This window comes from Corythoichthys intestinalis, chromosome 19, assembly GCF_030265065.1.
Source record: "Corythoichthys intestinalis isolate RoL2023-P3 chromosome 19, ASM3026506v1, whole genome shotgun sequence".
In the NCBI taxonomy this organism is placed as follows: domain Eukaryota; kingdom Metazoa; phylum Chordata; class Actinopteri; order Syngnathiformes; family Syngnathidae; genus Corythoichthys; species Corythoichthys intestinalis.
Genome location: NC_080413.1, coordinates 985,469 through 1,007,223, shown reverse-complemented (window position 1 = coordinate 1,007,223; position 21,755 = coordinate 985,469). Strand labels below are relative to the sequence as shown.

The following is a 21,755-nucleotide window of genomic DNA, read 5'->3' as shown; positions in this document are numbered from 1 at the left end:
CTGTTTGTATTACTCTAACACACTTAATATAATCAATCAAGGACCAGTATCTTTTCTCGTATTTACTGTTGGTATTACTCTAACGTACCCAATATAAAATAAATAGCATTTATATCATAGTTAAAGGAAAACAAGCAGAATATATTTGACATCGGGCATAAGAGATACATGACACCCTCTGCAACTGACTGAGCAAGATTGACACTGACAACCAGGTGATAGGCAAGACATCTACAAGCCCAGGTCTGCAACACCAAAAATCCCGCAATCAGTTCTTCAGTACAGTCCAGAACAAATGGCGGGATGTCCTGTCCTATAAGGAACGCCGGCCTGATATCCAACTGATAACATGACTGGTAAGACTCCAAGTGCTGCTTTGACGCTGACGCGGGCAAAATCTTCCACAGCGGTTGCCCCAGTAACGGTAAATCGGCAACTCTGACACACAGACTAAACAGCCCGAACTGCAATCGAAGATAATCCTAAACAACGCTCAAACATACCCTTCTTCCTGCCAACAGCCCGCCCCGCAAGAGCCTTCATAAAGACTGAATGTTTATCTCATCGTTGTCATTTTTTCTTGGGAACGTTTTGTCGACTTGTGATATGGTGACCCTGAGTCTTCTCCTCACCTGGGTCTGTCGCTGTTTTGCCTTGCCATTTGATCGCTGTCTACCTGAATAAATTGTCAACTTGTGTTTCAAAGCCTTCTTCCAGCTTTCAAAATGGAGTCAGTACAAGGGGTTAAGACTTAGGTGAATGTGCGGAGTTTGGCCTTTTGAACGGGTTGTCGGATTACCGCCAGCCCAGGTCGTTGGAGCTTTACCAGCGCAGGTCCGGCGGTTCGGCTGGCTTGGTTCTGGCAGTCTGGCTAAAAGGTCAGATTCCTTCAAAATATACAAATATATACATACCTTTTCCTTGATTTATTTTTTAATGTGTTTAAATATTTTTTTGTTTGAATTTCTGTTTCTCGTGTTTGTTTTTACGTTTTAATTTTTTGTATAAAATATATAGGGCTGCAGCTATCGATTATTTTAGTAGTCGATTAATCTATCAATTTGTTAGTTTGAATAATCATCGGATTAGGAACATTTAATGCGTTGCAGAATATATTTAAGTAGATGTAAAACAAAGGCGTACAAGATTCCACTTTCAAAAGAGCATTAAATGCGAACACAAAAGACTTTCCTCAAACTATGCAGAATTGCACTTTCAGATACATTTAAATACCTGAGTTTAGCCTCAAATGTTAAAAGATAAATAGAAATAAATGAGGCTCTAAGTACAGCAAAAGAACAATTGGCTAACTTGCATAGAAAAAGTCTGCTAGCTTAAGTGCTATAAAATGCTAACTTTATTTTTTTTTTTACAATGCTCGTAAAAAATCGTTCCAACATATATTCCTGCAAAAAACGGCTAAATATAACCATAAACTAAATTACAAATTCATAAAAAAACATATTAGCTCAGACAAAAACTTATCTTTTGTTGGTCTTAACAGGGAGCAGCTGGATTCAATCATTTTAAATGAGCTATTTAAGTTAATCGATTAATCGTTGCATCACTAAAAAAAATATATATAAATAATATTCTGGTTTTTTTTATGCCAAATGCCTCCAAAACAACAGGACGTGACCCGATATCAACAGGAAGTGACTCCAAAATGCCCCAAAATCAACAGGAAGTGACCAACCGGCACAGCATGGCTACCCGAATACCAGAATAGATATATTTATTTCCATAATTAAATAGACAATTGAGTTTGCTGCACGGGCTGCCAACGAGACGTTCCATGTTTGTCGCGTGCTGGAGTTGTTGTCATGAGAGAGCGCGCAGGTGCGCCGTCCAACGTGATTAGCGAGCGTCGCGCAGGTGAACGTGGATGATCGCTCGGTCGCCATCTGATGCGATTAGTGAGAGCTTAATCGCCTTCTCTGTGTCAAAGCTAATTAAAGAGCAGCAGCAGCAGCAGCTTGTCGTTCATCAATCTAATGACTAACACTCCTCATCAATGTTCACGGTGATAATAATCATGTCTCCGTGCCAGGGCCGTGCAGAGACGGATGGATGGGCAGGTGCTTATAGATCAAAAGGGGCACATGAACAAAAATATAATAGACCTTACAACAACATAACTTCCAGTTTAACCAGCTTTACAGTATAATTGGCTGTGACTGAGACAGACTTTAATTGGGAGAGGGGGAACAATGAATAGAAATCAACACTGTCATCAACACTTTCTGTCTGTAACAGTCATTGTGTCTTTTCTTCCTTCAACCTCTGTATTAATACTTCCTTATTCAACTTGTTGTTCATCTATTCAATTCAATTCAATTTTATTTGTATAGCCCTATAGACCCTACCCACGTGACGTCACAACTCCGCTCTCCTGAATGGTACCGCCCAATTGACCGTCAAAACATAGTGTTAACCTGTTACGGCTACGTACATTCCTCCTATTTACGGCGTGTTTTTCTGCTTCTTAACATTAATAATCAAAATGGTGAAGGCGTGTGTGGCTGTTGGTTGCACTAACAGAGAAGATGGAAGGAGAGACTTGAAGTTTTACCGTATTCCGAGGGATCCAAAGAGGAGAGCGAAATGGACGGCTGCAATTCGACGTGAAAACTGGGCACCAAAAAATCACCACAGACTATGTAGTAGTCATTTTATATCCGATAAGATGCATTTAAGATATACTTAGAGGGTTTTGGGCTGACAAATAACCACAGTTAAGATCATTGCTAGGCTAATCGCCGACAACATACGCGTATGTATGTAGTGAGAGTGCTATCGCTAAACCATATAAACATTAAAAGCCTTATCTCCATTGACAAACGACATGAAATACATTAGACTTGACAGTGGATGTTAGCAATAACAAAAGATTTGAAAATTTCGTAACTCACCTTTCCAAGCACAAGACAGATTCCTGCCGAATTTTCGTGGACGAGGACCTGTTTCACCCACCCAGCAACGAAGTATTTATAAGCCTCCAAGCTCTTGAAGTTTTTCAAATTTTCGTGAGAATACGCTGATTTTGTGTGGACAAGATAATTGTAAATATCAGCGTAGCAGATGTCAGGCAGACAGGGCGAAGACAGTGGGTCGAAAAACATCGATTTGGGCATCAAATATGGATCTGGCGACTGTATAGAACGAAGCTTTTCCACATAACGCCTTTTATGCAACACATCCAGTGAGTTTACGGCATCAGAAAGCACCGGGTCTTCCATGAAATGCATTTTCAATTCCTCGATCAATTGAAACCAATGCTAATACAGAGACAAAATGACGGACAAGTGGGCGGAACCATACAGCGAGCACGTGGTTTTGTGACGTCGGTGGGTAGGGTCTATATCAGGGGTCCCCAACCTTTTTTACTCCACAGACCGGTGTGATTTGGGTCTTTTTTTCACGGACCGGTGTTTTGACAAATTTTGCAACCCATCAAATACTGCAACTATGCGGTTCTGCGCATGCGCGTAACATTAAAAATGGCCGCGAATGCAGCGATTCCTAAAGAAACACTACAAACTTTCTTTAAAGAAAGGAATATTAACTTAAGTTTGATCGTGAATGGACAGAACTTCTCCTCAGACCCATCCTGCCATGTTAGCTGCACACCGCTAGCTCACCGTTAACGCCTTCGCCGCGTCGTTTAGCATTAATTAAGAAGCCCGCTTCACAAAGATACGATGTTGGAAATAGTAGCAAGGTTTTCAGTGTTCTCGTAGCGCTGTCAGGATATTCCGGAATGACTTAATTGTCTCACATGTATGTTTAAGGTCGCCGTCATTTGCCATCTCTACAAGCTGATCCTCCTGTTGCACAGACATGCTCGAATCACTCGGTTTATTCCCAAACGGGTCACGAATCCACTCCTTCGCAGTTCGTGGGTCTTCGAGGTTATAGGCTCATCTTCTGGCTCGTCAGGTGCCCTTTTTCGCCGTAAAAAATCTCTCCAAAGAAGTCTGTTTTCCAGTCATTTCCGCTAGTGTAGGGGAACAAATGTGCTGCGCCCGGGGCTTAGTCATACGTTATTATGAGGGACAAGCGCACATAGATATATTATATATACAAAACAAGATATACTGCTTGCAGTCCAATCAATGGATTTCTATGACGACATTCTAATCTATACAGTAGTATTCTATCTAGAGTAGACAGGGATATTGATGTGTTAAGCAGGGGCACAGGCCAAAGTTAATCCGGCCAGAATGCGGTCGTTAATAAAATATTATTTCTGTGCGGCCCGGTAGCAAATGCGCCACAGACCAGTACCGGTCTGCAGCCCGGCGGATGGGGACCCCTGCCCTATATCACAACAGGTTTGTCTCAGAGGGCTTTACAGAGTCATTTTACTCTCAGCATCTGAGAGCAAACCAAATTTTTTTCATAACTATTATTTCCAATATTAGAGAACTTAAAGATATGTACCTTTCTAGATAAAGTTGTGAAGAGAATGGACAAATATAGTTGCCTATAGAGACACACGGATTGAAATGGCCTTGGGTGGGGGTAATTCACGATTAAAGTAGAAAACTGTATAGGAGAAAATGACATATTATTATTTTTAAAATCCCCACAATAAAGCTGGTGTGAGAATTTTCACTCCAGTATTTGCTCGAACACGGTTTAATAAGGTAACACCATTTGTTTTCAACCACCAGATGTCCTCAGACTCCTCACCACACACCCAGGTCACAGAGGAACAGCGTGCATGGGGAAGGGGGGTGGGGTTATGCGCCGTTTTAGCAGCACACAAACGGCTTTAATTTTTTTTTTTTTAAATGTGTTTTGGGTGTTGAAGTACTCGGTGGCGTGCTTGCATAGTCGGCCAGCGCACACATACTAGTACACGCCAAAAACAAAAAAAGCCCAGTCAAAAGGAGAACTTGTAGGGGCAAAGGGGCAGGTGCTCAAGCACCCTCCGGCGCACGTGCCTGCTCAGTGCCATTGATGGCGCTAGATGTCCAATCCATTTGAAGTGAATGAACTCCAGGAAGTGTCCCATGAACGGGAAGTGACCTGGAAATGCCCTAAAATCAGTAGGAAATGATCCAAACTGTACAGGAAGTGACACCGGAATCCCGCAAAATCAACAGGAAGTGACCCAAATTGAACTCACTGCCTGCCATCGACAACAACAGACATCCAATTCAACTCTTTCAGTGCTCATTTTCATTCACTCCTCCGAGTCCAAATGAATTGGACGTCAATGGTAGCCAATGTGTTGACAAAGATATCCATCTGGATGAAATTTCCCCCATGCCACAATTTTTTGGCGGCTGATGGTAGTGAAAAAAACTAATACAGAGTATCGATACATAGAAACAAGCAAAAGTGTTTTCAATTGTACAACATCAGCGTAAGGACGGACACGTTTGGACACGCCAACACTAATTGCGTTTCAGTGCGCTCGGCTCAAAAACTCTTGAGGTGGCGTAACAATAATGAAGTCACCAAAGCGGCCTAATTAAACCTCAGGGACGCAGGTAGCTTGCTATGCTAGCCATCATCACAAAGGCGTAGATTTGCATAGGGATGGTAGGTACATAACACTAGCATCTTTTCAGGATGCTCAAATTGTCCCCGCAAACTTTTAATCAACCTTATTTGCATTAAATAATGACTTCAGTTATTTTCCCCACATGTTGTAAGGATATAATAGATAGAATAGACCCTAACATGATTAAGTGAATTATTTTTATTATGTTCAGACTTACATGCATTCGAAGAGAAAGGATCTTAGAAGTTTTTCGCCCAGCAGCAGCAGCCACTGTACGTAATGTAAAAAGACGTTAATGTGGTGGACGTGGGGAACACGCCACTAATTAACTAAAACCCCGCTACTGAAAGTCTGACCTGCGTCAGAGTTAGCATAACATTAAACCGTGTGAACTTGCTAACCTGTAGATCTCGAATAGAAAGCTGCTTGGAGAGAAGCGTCCTCCTGTATGTGTTTTCTACTGTTAACGTTAGTTCACCTGTGCATTTATTCATTAATTAAAATGTATTTGTTTCTTTTCTACATAATATATTTAAAAACACTTGCAGCCTGTGCAAACATTTTAACCCCCCCACCATAAAAAACACACACAAAATCATAACCACTGTAAATTTTCTCTATAGCGTCCCTACCAATGTTGAAACCAAGCGTATGCCCTAGCATCATCACCATCATCATCATCTTTACTTCATCTACTTCGAGCATTAATGATCGCGCTGGACGTCCAAATCCATTTTAATTGCATTCCCTTTTTAAAAATGTTGTAATATTCTCTAATAAATGTTTCAATATTTGTTCACTTTTTTATGGTCATTTATTTAAATGTAACAGTATTCATAGTGGCTATTTTTGTATTTTTCTTAGTTATAAACCTTATTTTTTAAATTTATTGATTTAATTATTGTGTTATTTTTGTATTTTTGTATGATTTTTTTTTTTAAATTAGCAAATATATTTTCAAAAATTTTAAAAAAGGGGGTTAGCTCACATACAACCCATGCTAGAACATGCCGAGTAAACATTGCTGCTATGGAACTTGTAGAAACGACTCTAGACATTACGACATATGAAGGATATTTTCGTCATACGTTTCCCGAAGCCAAAAAAGAGGGAAAAATGTGAACAACAGATCAACTTGTGAAGAAGTAAGCCATTTTGATATTTTTATTTTTTAGCGTGGCGTTTTGCCGTGCTGCTTGTCTGACAATGCATGACCTGGAAAAAAAAAACTGTCGTTACCTTTTCTGTTGTAAATAAACAACTTTAGTAACGGGCAAGTGAAAATAAATCAATAGAATTAAAATTTGTTATTAATGAAAAAATTTAAAGTGTTCGTCGGCTGTCACTGAGTAGCAATATAAATTACCCCCAAGAACAGCCACAGGTGTAAAACAACCAGAGGATATAATATATAAGAAAGACAGGGCATATGGTGGTAAAGGATAGATTGTTGAAACAGGAGAATGTCATTGTCAATGGCGTAAGAAAAAGGTGTCGATAAAAAAGCTACCTTTTGATCAGCCCTCGAGATTCAAGCCATCTCTTGAATTGAACATTTGTATGTTCTTCCACATTTTTACCATTGAATTCGGCACCAAGGACATAATTTTCGGACAGAATTGGTAGGTTTAGCTCAGTAAACATCTCGTACGTACACTATTTACATGCATTTAGCATTGGGACAAACGCGAGCCTGACCCGCCTAGCAACAATTGCTAGTGTCATGAATATTAATGAGCAAAGGGGATTTGTTGCGTGCGGTACACAATTAGCAAATATATTTAAAAAACAGTAAATGATTAGAAAGGTCCACATTCCACACCAGTTGGTGGCGGGCCATGAATTTGACACCTGTAATTTCGACAAATAGCATTTTTTAATGGTGCTCCATAAATCCTCATTTTAAATAACGACGAAACATGTATGTGCGCAAACGCCCTTCAAAGACATTTGTGCCATTTTAACTCTAATTTATGTCTACAGAAATAGCCACTATTTAGCCTAAATAAATTGAAATTTGACAAATAAAACGCGTTTGCTTTAGTTTGTTTTTAACCGGAACTACTTACTCCTAATCCGGAAGTGCTTCCCGCTTGTTGCGCTGAGATGTTAGCTCCTCTGGATATTCGGAGGTTTTTCCTTTAAAGTTCAAGGAAAACCAAACATTTTTCCTGGGGTTTGCGTCTTTGGAAGCATTTTGACGACTTGAATATTTCGTCTGCGGGTTTCACGGTGAGTCGAACGCGCTTTAAGCTGCGGAAAATGCCAAAAGCTAAAAATCTCGTCGTCGGGGTTTCAAATGTCCGACAAGCCAAAAGACAGGAAGGCAACATCAAAGTCTGCCAGACCATTGCTTTTTCTTATGCTTTTGTTAACTATATTACCTTAAAGTCGGGTTTGAATCTATTTTCACTTTAGCTTGAAGGGAAACCAATTAACAACGACTGTGTTCAAAACTAGTTTGGCTTAATTAAAAACAACAAAAAGAAAAAAAATAGGATTTGCTGTATGATTCCTTTAAACAAGCATACTCAACCCCTTGATGCCTGAAATAAACACATCAAAACGCATTAAAGGTGAATAAAACTGTACATAAAAATAAGAACAATAAAATCGTAATCTGTCAACAGTATCTATATAGAAAAAAGAAAAATACCACTGAAAATGGGAAAATCATAAATAAAAATAAAAAATCACAAAAAGTAATAACTGGTTCCTCCTTTTATTAGAGAATTTCAAAACAAATAATTATAAATGTATTCAATAGTTAAAAAAAGTTCTTTTTTTCTTTTTAAAAATCTTATTTATTTTTTATATAATGTTCAATCGTAATGTAAAACATCTCCATAAAACACAAAATTAAAATATCTTTTACAAAAGAAAAAAAATCAAATAAATTAAAAAAAATCTCCTAAAGACAAAAAAAAAAAGCAAAACATTATCCTCCACCCCCCTCAAAAATATTTTTTTAAAAAATTGACACAAGCAAAAAAACGAACCACCATTTTGACAGTCAACTTGGATGTGACCGCTATCACCAGCAATGACGGCCAATGAATTAAAAGGTCAAATGGGGTCGACGTAGCACCAATTAGCATGAGCCAACTCTGCCTTTTTTTTTTTTTTTTTTTTTTTTGGCGGGCAGGCGCGATGAGCAACAGCCACCACATGCGGCCGCCGGCCTCTGTGTCGGAGATCGACCACGTCCACCTGCTATCGGAGCAGCTGGGCGCGCTGGCCCTGGGCGAGGAGTACAGCGACGTCACCTTCGTGGTGGAGGGCAAGCGCTTCCCCGCGCACCGCGTCATCCTGGCCGCTCGCTGCCACTACTTCAGGTAACAAACTGGGCCCGTAAAACCTTTCATTAGTAGACGTGCCATCCGGCCTTCCCACTTCAGATTTAATCAAATAAGCTAGTAATGATAATGATGACTCTGGCTCAGGGCGTTGCTGTACGGCGGCATGAAGGAGTCCCAGCCGCAGGCGGAGGTGAGCCTGGAGGAGACGCGGGCGGAGGCCTTCTCCATGCTGCTGCGCTACCTATACACGGGGCGCGCCAGCCTGAGCTCGGCCCGCGAGGAGGTGCTGCTGGACTTCCTGGGCCTGGCCCACCGCTACGGGCTGCAGCCGCTGGAGGACTCCACCTCCGACTTCCTGCGCACCGTGCTGCGCACCGACAACGTCTGCCTGGTCTTCGACGTGGCCAGCCTCTATTCGCTGGCTGCGCTGGGCGCCGCCTGCTGCTGCTACATGGACAAACACGCGCCCGACGTCTTGGCCTCCGACGGCTTCCTGACTCTCTCCAAGGTCAGCTCAACGATAGGACAAGAAAGGCTTTTGTCACTCAGCGTAGACTTTGGTGTGCTCTACACACTTGTATGTCACAGTAATACCAACAAACGGCCTCTAGATGGCCCTATCCTAACAAAGTACCTAACATTCATTTGTAGTACCAATCACTGGAGATGTGACCAAAAATTTGGCACCGAAAATAGCTAAAATTGCACTTTAGGTTTTCAGTTAAAAGGCCGACAGTTTAGCACTGAAAAGTGTCCTCTTGTGAGGACGTCATCAAAACACAACGAGCTAATATTACTGGCTCACAATTAGGGATGTCCCGATCCAGGTTTTTGCACTTCCGATCCGATACCGATATTGTTTTGCACTTCCGATCCGATGCCGATACTGGCCGATACCGATACCGGCCTATCTGAGCATGTATTAAAGTTTAAAGTTATTTAGCCTCCTTACTTAGTTGTCAGACTCATGTTGAAAAGGGTTTTATTACTCTTTATAACAACTAGCCAGCTGAATTAGGTGAGTTTGAATAACACACGATGGTTGGTAACAAGAAACTGACCTGTTTATTCAATGACAAACACAAAAGAGTATAAATAACAAACAGAAATGGCATAGTCAGTCAGTAAAACGTGCAAATAATCTTGTAAACTGTCAGTGGAAAATCCCACAAATCCCCCAAGCTATTAGATGCTTTTAATGTTTCATGCATTAGTTACTAAAATTGTTTAAAAAGCCTCTCAGGTTTAAATAGACAACTATTTCAGTTTCAAGTTAACATTTTAAAACAGTAAATAAACTACTCAAGTCCCCATTCTGTATCAGCAGCTTTAAACTACATTCAATTCATTTAATTTTGCGAATCAACTGTTACAGTTGTTAAAATTGCTCCCGTTATTCCATAATTTCCCTTCTGTCTACTTTTGACATGTGAAAGTTTTAAAACTGTTTTGAAGATAGATTCAAGTCAAAATTTTACCGATTTAGGAGTATTTTAGATAAAAAAGTTCATTAGGTTCACTTGGAAGGTTCACTACAACAGCCTATAAGGGAAGTCTCCTGCTTTAAGATGGAGGCTGTTTACTAACGCACCTAGTTTTCAATGCATGTGTTGCTCACGCTGTCGAGTCTGTCATTTTGCATCTAGTTCTACATACATATGATATCTATTAGACAAGCATGTTTACTCTCGGGACGCAATGCGAAGACCTCGCTGTGTATTAGTTTCGCTTTACTTGACATATTTCAATAATCGGAATTTGGATGTTTGTGAATCGTGCTCGAATCTTCCACGACAGAATCGCTCAAGGATGGAATGACGTCTGGGCATGTTGTACCGTGGTTCTAATGCTGTGTTCCAGAAAAGTGGGATGTCGTACTTTTCCGACCTCCGATTAGTAAAATATTATTGGAACACCACACGAACTGGGAGGTACAAGTCACGAAGTCGGAGAAAAAAATAACTACCCCGACTTCCAAATTGTTTCAATCTGACGTCACTGGACCAAATGGCGCTCAAGAACACGAATGATAACACAATAATGAAGTAAATCAAGTTTATTTGAGACGCCATGTATTTTTTTCCTCATACATTGAATTATCTTTGTTGTGCTATGTTTTTATATTGACGATCAGCAAAGGATGTAACTAAAAAAAAGGCAATTTACAGTGTGGGCTATAACGCAGCCGTCGTTTTTCCTCTACTATTTGATCGCTTATAGGAAGGCAGGTTCGCTGGAGGTCAAAATGTCTTTGGATGGCCAAAATAAAAAACACCTCGTCGCGATCAACCATCTTTGTTGTTTACATTTGCTTGGAACGCTTTGAGGTCGGAACTGGAACCATCCGAGTGGGATAAATCCGACTTCCTACTTCTCTGGAATGCAGCATAATGTGTTGGATGGTGCGTCTTTACTCACGAGAGATAATCTCGTCATCCAGAATGAATTCTTGATTCTTCTTCTTGCAGTTACTCTTGTTATTCCCTGGGCTTTGGGACTGTCGAGTGCCAGTTGGTCACGCATAGCAAAAGTTTCTGCCAGTGTTAGTTGCGTAGGACCAGGGGTCGCGTTAACCGAATATTTTCCGTCGTTGACCGATTTTTTAAAACGGTGACGGAAAAAACTGAAGTCCATCCGTCATTTTGACCAGTTGCAATTCACACCCCAGACCACAGGGTGGCGAGTGAGCATATTAATTAGCTATTGTCTCTCTTGATGCATGACGTCGTTGGCCTTACTCTGAAAAAATGTCAAGGCAACTGAGTGTCCGAAGTTTCTTCAAAAAGCCCCAAAACGACGATGGTGTTGATAAAAGAGGTGAAAAAACAGGGACTGCACAAGCGGGCACGCAATTCAAGTCCATGAGCACTAGGAGGAAAGTGTGAGACTACGTTCAGGCCACAGCAGGTGAACTGTTAATTTCATTGTTCCATATGCTACATATGGTAGGCTACCTACCTACTGGGGCCTCAGTGATGTTTCTTATTCTCGCTATATGATTATACAACTTTAACATTTGTTAATAATACGCTCTGTGTGTAGTATCATCCATCGCTTTTCCTTTTTAAATGGGCACTTATAAGCGAACGCAAGAAGTAACAACGGGAACATTTTTAAACAGGCATTTCACGGGAGAGCATTTCGACTCTTCGGCCAATCATATAGCGAGAGCGAGTGGATAGTGAGGGGACTGCGCGCGGCTCTTAAGTGTCTCTGTCACGTGACTGTCATAGCCGGTGTAGGCGCTTGAACCTACACCGGTAACGCGCTCGGCCAAATGGACACACAAGTACGGAAGGGGAATTATGCCAAACAAAGGGTCACCACAATGTCATTATCATCATTTTAAAAATTTAAGTGACGGGTAAAAATAGATCATGACCGGATTTTTATGACCCTGTCAGTCAGAATGACAGACAACGAAAAAGTCTAGCGCAACCTCTGCGTAGGACCCTTCTTTTTCTCTTCGTTTTTCCTAACATACTCCTCATATTGTTTGTGGTGGTATTTCTCTAAATGCTTGATTAGGTTGGTTGCATTAAAACGTCTTACAGCTTTACCACTACGCTTGACTTTAATGTGGCATATGTTGCTCTCTGCCTCTTCGTTTTTGTCGTCCTTTAAGGTGAAATGATCCCACACAGCTGACATTTTTACCGATAAAGTCTCTCGGTAAATTGGGAGACAGTAATGTAGTGTGTTGAAGGTGTGCCGTAAAATGCGGACCGGATTTTAGGGAAACCGAAGCAAAAACTGGAATGGATTATGTAAATCGGTGCGCTGGGAAACCCGGACCGGACTTTCGAAAAAAAAAAACTGGATCGGAAGTCTGGATCGGAATTTTTCCGTGTCGGCCGATCTGATGAGCATTTTTTGCTTGTATCGGCGTCGGATCGGGACATCTCTACTCACAATTTGCGGTTCGGAAGTATTTTGAGTAATCAAAGAATTATAGACATTAGTAAATGAAGGAAAGTAAAATAATTTTGCTTCTACACGCACGTTGCTTTCCATTGATGTCCCGCATTACATCAAGGGTTCTGGGATCACCTTCTTTCCTTTGGTCACTTCCTGTTAATTTTGGGTTACTTGCAGTACATTTTGGGGCTTTCCAGGGTCACTTCCTGTACATTTCCTTCCTTCCTGTACAGTTAATGCTGCCAAAGGGGGGGACCACAAAATATTAAATGTGATGGTTCCCATACTTATTTCCCTCCTCCTGTCATTGTTTCCATGCTATCCTCAAAAAATCTGAAAACCTATAAATGTTTGCGCGGCTTTAGTTAAAACAGACAGTTCTTTCATCTGTGTGATTTTGACAAAGATCAGATCACATTTGATGGGTGATTTTATGCAGAAATGTGAGAAATTCCAAAAGGTTCAGATACTTTTTCATACCACTGTATTCTACGGAGTCCCGTACGGCGAGTGAAGCTTTACTGTTTTTTTTTTGCGACAGACGGCGCTGCTGACGGTGGTGCGTCGCGACTCTTTCGCCGCCAGCGAGCGCGAGATCTTCCAGGCGCTGTGCCGCTGGTGCCGGCGGCGCGGCGGCGGCGTCGACGAAGAGGAGACGCGGGAGGTGATGGCGGCCGTGCGCTTGCCGCTCATGACGCTGACGGAGATGCTGAACGTGGTGCGGCCGTCGGGCCTCCTCAGCCCCGACCACCTGCTGGACGCCATCAAGTTGCGCTCGGAGAGCCGCAACATGGACCTCAACTTCCGCGGCATGCTGGGTCCGTCGGCGACGCGCCCGTCTTTCCGGCTCAGGAGTGACGTTCAGTTCTTGTGGCCTTTCAGTCCCGGAGGAGAACATCGCCACCATGAAGCACGGCGCCCAGGTGGTGAAGGGCGAGCTCAAGTCGGCGCTGCTGGACGGCGACACGCAGAACTACGACCTGGACCACGGCTTCTCCCGACACCCCATCGAGGAGGACGGGAGGGCCGGCATCCAGGTCAAGCTGGGACAGCCGGCCATCATCAACCACGTGCGCCTGCTGCTCTGGGACAGGGACAGCCGGTAAAGCCCGACAATTTGCTCCCAAACGATTCAAATCAATCCATAAAAATTGTAAAGCGAGGCAAATTTTTTTGCAGCTCGTACTCCTACTACATTGAAGTTTCCATGGATGACCTGGACTGGGTGCGCGTGGTGGACCACTCCAAGTATCTCTGTCGGTCCTGGCAGAACCTCTACTTTGAGCCCAGAGTGTGCAGGCAAGCCGCCGACCTCTCGGCCGCGTGCCGACACGCCGCCGCCTCTTAGTTTATTTTTGCCGACGGCAGGTACGTCCGCATCGTGGGAACGCACAACACGGTCAACAAAGTCTTCCACCTGGTGGCCTTCGAGTGCATGTTCACCAACCGGGCCTTTACGCTGGAGCAAGGACTCTTGGGTAAGTCTCCGGAAGGGCGACTCGCCTCGCTCGGCGACTGACGGCGCCCGACCGCGCTCGCAGTGCCGTCGGACAACGTGGCCACGGTGGCGGCCTGCGCCAGCGTCATCGAGGGCGTGAGTCGCAGCCGCAACGCCTTGCTCAACGGCGACACGCGCAACTACGACTGGGACTCGGGCTACACCTGCCACCAGCTGGGCTCGGGGGCTATCGTCATACAGCTGGCTCAGCCCTACTGCGTCGGCTCCTTAAGGTCGCCGACGTCCGTCCGTCGCTCGCGGACGTCCGATCCGTTCGAAGCGGGAGGGTCCGAACGGATCGGACGATGGTGGCTTACTGAATTGTAAATGGAGAATTTCAAGTGTTTCTGGCTTAGGCTTCTTCTGTGGGACTGCGACGAGCGCTCGTACAGTTACTACGTGGAGGTGTCCACCAACCAGCAGCAGTGGACCAAGGTGGCGGATCGCACCCGGGTCACGTGCCGGTGAGTGAGAAAGCCCTCTCTTATTCAAAAAATGCAAATTGTTTCTTTTATTTCAAATTAAAAATGTATTTCCCAGGTTGTTTTGTTTTTTTTCAGAAGGGTTGTTCAAGTTACTTTTGAAAATTAAAGATTTATAGTTGGTAACATCACTGAAAAAGAAACACTTTCTCTTGTCTCACGTAATTAAAGGTGATTGGCTCTAAGTAAAGCTTGTCATAATTTTATCGCATCAGGCGGGTCGGCTCTCAAGCTCAATGAGGACCAAGTCACATCTCCAGGTCCTCCTCTGAGAACCTGGGCAAAAAAAATATGTGCACCCCTGAAAAAAACACAAAAGAGAATTGGGGGGGGGAATGAAATCAGGATCATTTTACACTAAACTACAAAAATGGGCCAGACAAAAGTATTGGCGCCCTCAGCCTAATACTTGGTAGCACGACCTTTAGACAAAATAACTGCCAACAACCATGAATGAGTTTCTTCCAATGCTCTGCTGGAATTTTCGACCATTCTTCTTTGGCCGACATCTCCAGGTCTCTTGAGATTTGAAGGGTGCCATTTTCAGATCTCTCCACAGGTGCTCGATGGGATTCAGGCGTGGACTCATTCCTGGAAGTCTCCAGTGCTTTCTCTCAAACCATTTTCTAGTGCTTTTGGGTCATTGTCTGCTGGAAGACCCATGACCTCTGAGGGAGACCCAGCTTTCTCACACTGGGCCCTAGATTATGCTGCAAAATTTGTTGGTAGTCTTCAGGCTTCATAATGCCATGCACACGGTCAAGCTGTCCAGTGCCAGAGGTAGCAAAGCAACCCCAAAACCTCTGCTGTGTTTGACTGTTGGTACCGTGTTCTTTTCTTTGAAGGCCTCGTTTTTAATGCCTTTTCCCAAATGTTCTACTTTTGTCTCATCTGACCAGAGAACATTATTCCAAAACGTTTTTGGCTTTCTCAGGTAAGTTTTGGCAAACCCCAGCTTGTTTTTTCTATGTCTCTGGGTCAGAAGTGGGGTTTTCCTGGGTATCCTACCATAGAGTTCCTTTTCATTCGGACGCCGACAAATAGTACAGGTTGACACTGTTGTAACCTTGGACTGCAGGACAGCTTGAACTTGTTTGGATGTTAGTCGAGGTTCTTTGTGCGAATGGTGGATAATCTTTCGTTGAAATCTTTTCTTTTCTGTCCACATCTACGAAAGTTAGCCACAGTGCCGTGGGCTTTACACGTATTGATGACACTGCGCACGGTAGACACAGGAACATTCAGGTCTTTGGGGATGGACTTGTAGCCTTCAGATTGCCCATGCTTCCTCACGATTTTGCTTCTCAAGTCCTCAGACAGTTCTTTGATTTTCTTTCGTTTCTCCATGCTCAATGTGGTACACACAAGGACAGCGGTTGAGTCAACTTGAATCCATTTTAACTGGCTGCAAGTGTGTCTTAGTGCCACCATCTGTTATTTGCCACAGGTAAGTAACAGATGCTGTTAATGACACAAATTAGAGAAGCATCACATGATTTTTCGAAGGGTGCTAATTAGGGCTGTCCCAAACGACAAATTTTCTCCCGATTAGTCAGCCGACTATTTTTACGATTAGTCGACTGATCTAATAATTACATTTTTTTTTTTTTTTTTTTTTTTTTTTACCAACTTAGCAATGAAATTTTTGTTGACGCTTATCAATTCACAAAAAACATATTGGAACACTCAAATTATTTATTAAAGTACAAATAAACATGTAAATAACAATAATAAATCACAAATAAACAATGAGTTCAAATGCTGATAGAATTAACTAGTGTAGCATCCCGATTGAAAAGATGGTCTCTTAAACTGATGGTTTACAACTTTTATTCCATCCTTGATGTAAACACACTGTAAGAGCTACGGTGCACACAAATAAAGCGACACAATTAGAAATTAACAAAAACTTTTCACCTTTTTCCTTTTAAACCTTATTTATATATCAATGAATTGCCTATATGAATTGCCTTTACCTTAATTTATTACCTTATCATTGACAATCTCTCCCTTGAGTGCAATCACTGTATATACTGTATATATTTATGACCTTTTAACCTTATATAATTTTCTATACCATAAAATAAACCATAACATGAAATAAACCTTTCAATTAGCATTAAGAACAATACTAATAGCACTTATAGGCCCATTGTCAATGAAACATTATTATTTAGTAAGGCGACAGCACCCTCTGGTGTACAAAAAATGAAAGAAAAAAAATTACAAACTGCGTGAAGGCGCTTGAGGTGTTTATTCACGGCCGACGTGCAGCCAAGCTTGGCATTGAAGAGAAAGGACAGAAGAGTGTACTCTCCTTTGTTTCTTTGAAATAAGGCAATGTTTTGGACACTCTGGTGCGCTTTTTTTGGCTTTGTGCCGCTTTCCCCGCTTGCAAACAGAGCATCCGACATTCTAACTTTCCACGCATATATTTTTTTAACCCTTCATTAACCGTCGACGGGATGTTGTGCTCGTCGACGGATTTACGTCATCGATGACGTCGACTATGTCGACTAGTCGGGACAGCTCTAGTGCTAATACTTTTGTCTAGCCCATTTTGGAATTTTGTGTAAAATGATAATGATTTCATTTTTTTTCCTATTCTCTTTTGTGTTTTTTCATTGCAAGCAAAATAAATGAAGATGTTCCTACCAAAGCATTTGTAATTGCAGTCATTTTCTGGGAGAAATTGAGCATTATCTGACAGAATTGCAGGGGCCAGCAGTATATATATATATGTATATATAAACCAGGCCTGTCAAGCGATTAAAACTTTTAATCGAGTTAATCACAGCTTAAAAATTAATTAATCGCAATTCAAACCATCTGTAAAATATGCCATATTTTTCTGTAAATTATTGTTGGAATGGAAAGATAAGACAAGACGGATATATACATTCAACATACTGTTCATAAGTACTGTATTTGTTTATTATAACAATAAATCAACAAGATGGCATTAACATTCTGTTAAAGCGATCCATGGATAGAAAGATTTGTAGTTCTTAAAAGATAAACGTTAGTACAAGTTATAGAAGTTTTATGTTAATGTTTTCGTTTTAATAAAATTTGTAAAATTTTCAAACAAAAAATAAACCTGTAGACATCAGCCATTGTTGATGTCAATAATTAACACAATGCTCATGGTGCTGCAACCCATAAAATCAGTCGCACCCAAGCGCCAGCAGAGGGCGACAAAACACAAGTAACAAATGGACATGACACAGTGCTGTCATTTTAATCTGTTTGAGCGGGGCATGTGCATTAGTTGCGTCAAATATTTTAACATGATTAATTTAAAGAATTAATTACCCTCCGTTAACGTGATAATCTTGACAGCCCTAATATAAACACAATTTTAAAAAGCGTTTTTGTTGTTCTGTAATCTGTTACAGTAAGAGAAAAGACAACTCTGAAATCTAATGGAACGATAAAGCCCAGAAATTTTGACAGACAAATCTGGCCTTAGGCAATCCATTTTGACTGGGTGGGGAGATGCACTGGGTGACTGCAGACACAAAAGTGAACCACGTGTTGAAATAATCTAACTGTGATCTCTGGTTTTACAGCACCAATGCAAAATAAAAATGTGATTCTATATGTACAGTACGAATGAGCTACAACCTTGCGGGCCAAATTGGACCCCTTAGCGGGCCAGAAGAGGCCCACGGACCGCACGGTTGACACCAGTCAACTATTAAACATAGAATTAGAAGTTATTAACTCTAAACCCTTTTGCTGCAGGTCCTGGCAAACGCTGAAGTTCGACAAGCAGCCGGCGTCCTTCATCCGCATCGTGGGCACTCACAACACTGCGAACGAGGTGACCGAACGACCGCCGACCGACGCTTTGGCGGCGAGCCCCGCTGATCGGCGTCCGGTTTCCCCGCGTGCGCCGCAGGTCTTCCACTGCGTCCACTTCGAGTGTCCCGCCCAGTCGGACTCGGACGTCGGGGAAAACGGGCCGGACGCCTCGGATTCGGCCGCTCCGTCCTCGCAGCCGCCGCGACCTCAGCGACCGGCGCGTGGGCACGGCCTGCTGCCCTCCAACCCGTCTTCTTCGCAGGGCAACCATCGTTAAAGGAAGGACCGCCCCCTTTTTTTTTGCACAGCCGTCCGGTCTTCCCGAGTCGTTTGATACGTTTTTGTAGACGCCGCTTCTTATCAAATGGGATCTATTTTGAAGAGAGGGCGGCTATTTTTGGAACACCTTTTGGATCCCAGCCGAAAAACTTTTGACGGCGGCGGCACTTGAGACGGAAAACGAGCGGCTGCTCCCTGGCACTTTATTGAACTCTGATCGCTCGCGTCTTTTGACTGACAAAGCTCCAGAAATGTTCAACGCCTTGAGTCGTGTTGCGCCGATACTTGTATCGGTTCCGATAGGGCGCTAAAATGGGTGTCCGGAGTACTAAGAAGTGACGCGTAATATGTATTTTTCCAGATGTAGTTTCCCATCGTTGGTTCACCTACCCAAGATGGCCGCCAGCTGCGTACGTCAGTGTAAAAAGGCGCTTTCTAAGATAATAAACATCCAATCCTGTGCTGTAAATTGAAATGAGTTTATCACTAGTGGACAACCAATCTATTTGAAGTCGGAGGGTTTATTCGCCACTACTCCCACTTCAAATGGATTGGACGTCTGGCGCCGTCAATGGCAAACAATGGAGCAGATATTTTGATTTTGATTAAATAGTTCAAAAATCGGTTTAAGCTAGTTATGACCTAATTTAAATATCAATTAAACTTTGATGGGAACGTTGCCCCTACCAACGATGAAAGGTCTTTTCACGCTTCTGCCGTCAATTGAAATGAGTTTGTCGTTCATTCCTTGCCGACCCTCCTTCTTCAAATAGATTGGACGCCCGCAATGAGTTAAGCATTGTCTGAATAAGCCACGATAGCAATGACTTTACTGTCGAGTGAGTACGTAGGCATTTGGTATAAAAAAAAGTGTTTATTTTTATTTACAAAATAACCGTACAATATCAGAATCTGGAACCACGAAACCGTATGGGTGCAACACGAGTTCAATGTTGAACCTTTATTGCACTTTGGAGTCCCCCCGATTATGTTCATCTTAACCACCCTGGAGAAGCGAGGCCTTTGTCGAACTCGTTGGCTGCCGTTGACGGCCACGGACGTCCAATCCATTTGAACAGAGGAGGCTGAATTGGACACCCGTGCTTAAGTTGGAAGGAAATGTGTTTGTCTAATGTTTGCTTTCAACTGTTTTGTGTCAAATAACATTTATTCCCACAAAAAAAATCTCTTTTTAATTTGTTTTTTGAAAAAATGGTAAATATATTGTCTTATTTAAAACAAAAGGAAATACAGTGATCCTTCGCTACTTTGCACTGCTACTTTGCGCTTCAAACTTCGCACCCTCAGTCCGTCTCGGATTTTTTTCAATTAATAAATAAATATATGCAGTATTTTGGAGCTGTCCTGATCCGATCACGTAGTCTCTCACTCCTGCCGCTTTTCTTGGTCAGGCAGTGCACTGGAGTTGCTTAAAAGTTAACGATGATTGACACTGAAGGAATGCCCTTTTAGCCAGATTGCCGCAATCAAGCCAGCCGAACCGGCGGACCCGCGCGGATGCCGGTCCAACAATCCGGCCAAAAGGCCAAACTTGGCGCGTTCACCTTAGTCAACCCCTTGTGCTGACTCAATTTTCAAAGCTGGAAAAGTGCTTGGAAACACAAGTTGACAATTTATTCTGAGTCGACAGCAATCATACAGCACATCGGGACCCAGGCGAGGATCCAAGATCACCATATCACAAATTAGCAAAAGCTTCCGGAGAAAAAATAACAACGATTAGTTAAACATTCAGTCTTTTGAAAGCTCTCGCGGAGCGGGCTTGCAAGAGAAGGGTGTGCTTGGGCGTTGTTGAGGGTTATTGTCTGTGGATTGGACAGGAGGATTCGGGAGTTACTGTTGTCAGGGCAACGAGGGATTTTGCCACCTCAGCATCAAAGGGACTCTTGGAGTCTTATCAGTCACGTGATCAGTTGGATATCAGGTGTTCTCCGGTGTTACTTTAGTTGGGACAGGACACCCCGACATTTGTACTGGACTGTCCGGAAGAACTGACGTGGAGACGTGGGCTTGTAGATGTCCATCACCTGGTAGTCTGCGTCAATGTTGCTTAATCGGCTGCATGACGCACATGTTGGGCTTCCGTGATAAGAAGGAGCCATGTATCTCTTATGCCCTATATTCTGCTTGTTTTCCTTTATGGTATAAGTGCTATTTATTTGATATTGGGTGTGTTGGACTAATACAAACAGTAAATACGAGAAAAGATACTATTCCCTTCAACAGACGTTAAGGTTTGATCTTGCCAGAGACTCTTGGATGCCGAAGCGCCGCATGCGTCAATCATCGTTTAACTTGTTAAACAGTTGCTGTGGCAACTCATTGTGTGTAAGTGAGTATCTTGAGTGGACTCAATGAAGCATTCAATAAAGACAAGCATTTTCTACTTTATTCTTGTTTAAAAATAATTTGGCGGGACAGTAACATCTTTAAAACTTAAAATAATTTGAAGTGCTTAAAAACATTAAAATGTATATACTTTGGGGGCGGGGCGAAAAAACGTGTTTTATATATATATATATAAATATATCTTTCCAATGCTAAATCTGAATAAATACACCCAACACACAAAAAAAAGGGGGGGTAAGCGGGCACTACTTGGCGGTTTTTCACTTATCGCGGCAGGTTCTGGTCCCCATTAACCGCGAAAAAACGAGGGATCACTGTACTGTTTTCTGGCGTCCTCGATCTCCGAGGACTACATAAATCTTGTATGATTTTACTCATCGGCTGGCAAAGACGTCAAATCCATTTGAATTGGGCGTCCTTCCACATCATATGGATTGAACGTCCCCTAGTGATCAACTCATTAAAGTTCACAGCAGAATTATTTGACGTTCATCACCGTCAGTGGCAAAGAACTCAATCAATTGTACACTCACAGGAATATGAACCAGAATACTGTTTAAGCTTTGATAAAGTTGAAGAAAAACAAC

At 42.5% G+C, this 21,755-nt stretch overlaps 1 protein-coding gene across 1 annotated transcript; it reads left to right on the top strand.

Moving 5' to 3' along the window:
* The first annotated feature begins 7,585 nt into the window (after positions 1-7,585).
* btbd9 (BTB (POZ) domain containing 9) lies at positions 7,586-21,675 on the top strand. The gene is made up of 11 exons (XM_057823227.1): positions 7,586-7,747; positions 8,661-8,850; positions 8,959-9,322; positions 13,274-13,550; positions 13,615-13,834; positions 13,912-14,031; positions 14,101-14,210; positions 14,274-14,463; positions 14,587-14,694; positions 18,460-18,538; positions 18,617-21,675. The coding sequence occupies exons 2-11, from the start codon at positions 8,666-8,668 to the stop codon at positions 18,794-18,796; spliced, it is 1,833 nt and encodes a 610-aa protein (XP_057679210.1). The 5' UTR covers positions 7,586-7,747; positions 8,661-8,665; the 3' UTR covers positions 18,797-21,675.
* The last annotated feature ends 80 nt before the right edge of the window (positions 21,676-21,755 follow it).